Source organism: Octodon degus, unplaced genomic scaffold (genome assembly GCF_000260255.1).
Source record: "Octodon degus isolate 3935 unplaced genomic scaffold, OctDeg1.0 scaffold00200, whole genome shotgun sequence".
Lineage (NCBI taxonomy): Eukaryota > Metazoa > Chordata > Mammalia > Rodentia > Octodontidae > Octodon > Octodon degus.
The window spans coordinates 3,561,554-3,566,176 of record NW_004524776.1 but is presented as its reverse complement, the minus strand read 5'-3'; the positions used below and the strand labels follow the sequence as shown (position 1 = coordinate 3,566,176).

Sequence of the window (4,623 nt, the reverse complement as noted above, 5' to 3'; positions counted from 1 at the left end):
TCCCAGCACTTGGGAGGCTGAAAACAGGAGAATCACTACAAGTCTGATCTACATAGTGAGACCCTGTAGACCCTGTAGACCTTGTCCTAGATACAGAAAAAATAAAATAAAATAAAATAAAATAAAAAATTCAGTCAGAACAGCTTAGAAAAGCTATGAAAGACAATATACATTCTGGTTCCTAAAAATTTATTTCAACATTCAAGAGTTATTATTGTGGGGCTAGAGGTATAGCTCAATGGTAGAGCACCTGTGTAGCATACATGAAGCCCTGGGCTGTCTCCAGCACCACACACACACACACACACACACGAGTGCATTTGTTCTGATAACTAGATTCCTGAGCCTCACTATAAGAGACCTTGGTAGAAGAGTCAGCTCTCTCCCATGTCTGGAAACTCTAGCTATAATCCACTTGATCCAAATGACCAAAGTGAGATCCTATCACTGATGTGACCAAAACAACTGAAATCTCATTTTAAAAGTGAGCTTTCTGAAAAACAAGTATAGGCCATTCTCCTAAGAGTTTAGTATTGTGGATACTATTTATTACAAAAAGTACCCTGAAGATGCAAAGGTCACATATACCCATGTCTTTCCCATTTGTATTCAGCAATCTTGTCTTTTATTTCTGTCTTTGGAAAAAATGACCACTTGATTAAATAAAAACTATTTAATATTAAGGACTATGATAAATTTATGTAAGAATTAGGTTTTTCAGTATAATTATATAGAAATTATGTCTAAGAATATTTTCTAGTTATTCCCCTGCATCTTTTAAGATTTTCTATCCAAAAATACTGTCTGTAGAGGTTAAGTAACATAGACTCACTATACTAGATATAAGCAAAGTTAAACTCTGACCTAAGTGCTCAGGAAAAGCTCTTTCCATGATAAAAGTGTATAGGATGAAAATATGCTCATTGAGACTAAATGAAGAATCTCAAAAAACTCATACCTGCTTGTTTTCTTCCATTTGGCTGTCTGCCAAGATCTGGGTTTGGAGGCTGAAGTGAAGATTCTTTCAGGAATGTGTTTTGAACACCATCCTTGTTGCCGTGCAAGAAGTGAGCTAAAATTCCATATAAAAGAGGCCTAAGGCAGGGGAAAAGAAAAAAAAAATAACTTTGCATAAAAAATAGCTTGAAACACTTATTCTTTAAAAGGTAAGCTCTGATGCTAAAACAGCCAATTATCTGACTCTAAAAAGATGTTATATTATCCAAAATGCAAACCGCTCATAGTCCTAAATTTAACAGTGCCATTTACACGGTGGTACATATCTATAATCCCAGCACTCTGGGAAGCTGAGGCAGGAGGATCAAAAGTTTGAGCCTACCCTGGGTAACTTAGTAAATTAGCAAACTTGTCTAAAAAAAATTTCAAAAGGGCTAAGGATGTAATTAAGTGAGAATGTCCTGGGTTTGATCCCCAGTATAATAAAAACAAACAAACCATAGAGAAAAATATGTTCTCATTTACACTGAAATATACTTTCAATCAACTTATAGGAAGTTAGCTTTTAAATTCCAAACCCAGGACAGTATTTCCCGATGCCTATTACTATCTAATATGAAGCAGATATTCATCGAGTAAATACCTGTTGAATAAAATACTGTCCAGAGAGGTGCTCATGTCTGGGTTTAAGTCCTGGGTTTGCCTCATGCCAGCTACAGAGCCTTGGGCAAGATTCTTAACCTCAGCAACCTCACAGCAAATGCTCCCTCTATGAAGCACAGTCCATATGCCACAAGTCTTATAGGAAGTAAATAAGCTAATTCTTGGCACATATTACATACAAACGACAGCTACACGAGAGAGATAATCATGATCTGCAATGCTTCCCCTTTGCTTTCCCTCTTGGATCACGGTCTCAGAGAGATGCCAGACACCTGAGATCCTCCACCAGTCCCATGCAGACACCTGTGGCGAGGCAGAAGGCTGTCTCTGCAACATGAAAGGGCTGCGTGGAAACAGAACCTCGGGCCCAGTCAAGCCTGCAAAGACTACCACCGGAAAGGCCCCTGGAGTAGTCGCCCAGTGGAGCCCATCTCCCAGGTTTCTCACAGACAATAACAGTTTGTTGTTTCAAGCCCCCGAATTCTAGGGTAATGTTAGGCAGTAGGGGAAAGCAGGAAAGTAAGTTTCTCTAACGTGATGCCTCCCCTCTTATGATAGCATCACCTAGGGTCCCAAGAAAGTTTTGTTTGCTTTAAGTCAACTTTTTTTCTGGCGGAACTGGGGACTGAACGCAGGCCCTTGCGCTTGCCAGGGAAGCGCTTATTTTACTGAGCTGTCTCCCCAGCCCCCAAGTCAACCTTTATACTTGTTTCAAGATATTTGCTTAAACTTTTATTTTTAACATACAACAAAAAATCTACTTCAGTTTTAAAATGTTTAAGAGTTACATATTTTAAATAGGAAATACATAATTAGTATACTTAACCTAAATTTTAAGGATATATAGGGTTTTTTAAAAAGTTTTTTTAAAGGTCATTTAAAGAAAAATATAGTCTACCTGGACATGGTGGTGCATGCCTATAATCCCAGCACTTGGAGAGCCTGAGGCAGGAGGATTGAGATCCTTAAAAAAAAAAAAAAAAAAAAAGGAAAAGGAAAAAGAAAAAGAAAATACAGCCTCACAATACCTTACCTGTAATTCTAAAAACTAGAATTTTCTTCATTTGGTGAGATGGCACAGCCTGATCCAACATAAAGCCCTTAGCAGCTTTAATTCACTATGTATGACAATTCTTCCATTTTTTAAAAATAAAAATATGATTATAGACTGTCACTTTCGATCCCATAGAGTGTATACTTGGTATTTGTTACAGAACTTTTAAGACACATCTGGCCTCAAGTGTTTTTTGGTAGAGCAATAAACATCTATAATAATAAGAGGAGAAGCAGATGGATACAGCAACATGTGAATAGATATTACTGAAGTCTCAGCAACAAGGGACCGAAGTTCCCCAACTTTGTGAAATGAAGCTATCACCAACTGACTTTTAATACTCCCACCTGCAGCCAACACTACAAAGCCACTAAGAAGCCAGTAAGCAGTTGATACATGTTCATTCCCAACAACTGCCAAAAGCTGACCACGGCAATTCCTCACGCTCACCCCAAGTCAGATTTCTCCAAGGTATTTTTCCTAGTATTCTTAACTATAGTACTTACATATTTTGCTGAAAGTGTCAAAATTTGTGCTTTTTAAAGTATTATCCACATTTTAACACTTGAGTATCTAAATACAGTGATTTGCTGTACCCATGAACATCTACATGAGCATCACACAGCTAGGATATGAGTAACTATTGCAGAAAAGGATTTTTCTGTCCAGTAAGTTTGGAAACACTAAATTTTACTGCAGGATTTCTCAGATTAACTGCTTCAATGGTATACATTATAAATCTCCAAAAGGGATGCGGTATAGACAGGCTTTTCTTTTTGAAATTCCTTTGGTGGTGAACACCTAAGGAAGTATAGCATATCCATGGATTGCACCCTAAGAACAGTTGATTCCTGGACCAAGTGCAGAAAACAGTGTCTACTACAGTGCCTGACACACAGCAAGTACTCAAATATTTTTAAGTGTAACAGCAAAACACTGGAAACAACCTAAATCTCTATTGATAAGGCAATGCAAAAATCAATTACAGTATTCAATTAAAGTATTATCCACATTTTAGTACACAGACCACTACAAAACTGTTTAAAACAAAAAGGGAAAACATGGTTATGTCAAGGAGAAATGAGAATGAGGTAGCTTTCAAAGACACCCCTAATGTCATGTAGCTAAAAATCTCAAAGTATAATAACATTCCAAATGTGAGAGGAAAGAATTCAGATGTCTATTAATCACAGTATTTCTCTGTGTGTCTGAAATAATCCATACTCTTAAAACAATTAACATTTACATAAATTGGCATAAAAAATAAGTTGTACAGGGCCAGCCAGATAGCTCAGTGGACAAAGCACCTGCTTAGGTAGAGCGCAGAGGCTAGGGTTCAACACCTGGTATGCTGTGCTGGCCCCGCCCCCGGGGCACCATGAGACTGCGCATGGTGGTGTGCATCTGTAATCCCAGCACTTGGGAGGCTGAAAACAAGAGAATCACTACAAGTCCAATCTATGTAGTAAGACCCTGTACACCCTGTCCTAAATACATTTAAAAAAAAAAGTTGTACAAACACAATCCTTCATATGTGTAGAAGAAAATATATATTGATGTGCTTTAAATATGTACAACAGCTAGGAGAGGTGGCAGATCCTGAATAGACCCAGAGCGAGGCCCAGCGCGGAACCCTTCAGCAGAACTCCCTGCAAAGAGGCTAGAGGCAAGACCTACCCAGTTGATTCAGGAGCAGAACATCTTGCCAGAGTGACACAAAGAGATCAAATCTAACCGCTGCAACAGAAAGAAGTGGAGCACAGCAGCCAGATCCAAGCCACACCCACCTGGAGGAATCTGAATTTCGTAGATCCGGACCTGGTGCTAAGGTAATAACTCTATCTAAGCTCTACACCAAAGGTCAGAAGACAGTGGTGGACAAAATGACAAAAAGAAGGAACAAAATGCAGTCTCAGGCCCCGAGTCCACCCAGTACAAATGCACAAGAC

At 38.7% G+C, this 4,623-nt stretch overlaps 1 protein-coding gene across 1 annotated transcript in view; it reads right to left on the bottom strand.

Moving 5' to 3' along the window:
• Fopnl (FGFR1OP N-terminal like) overlaps positions 1–4,623 on the bottom strand; it is a 16,054-nt gene that overhangs the window by 3,370 nt on the left and 8,061 nt on the right. Inside the window, exon 4 of the mRNA XM_012517649.2 lies at positions 959–1,095. Within this exon, the coding sequence (XP_012373103.2) occupies positions 959–1,095 (137 nt within the window). The remainder of the gene's footprint in view (positions 1–958; positions 1,096–4,623) is intronic.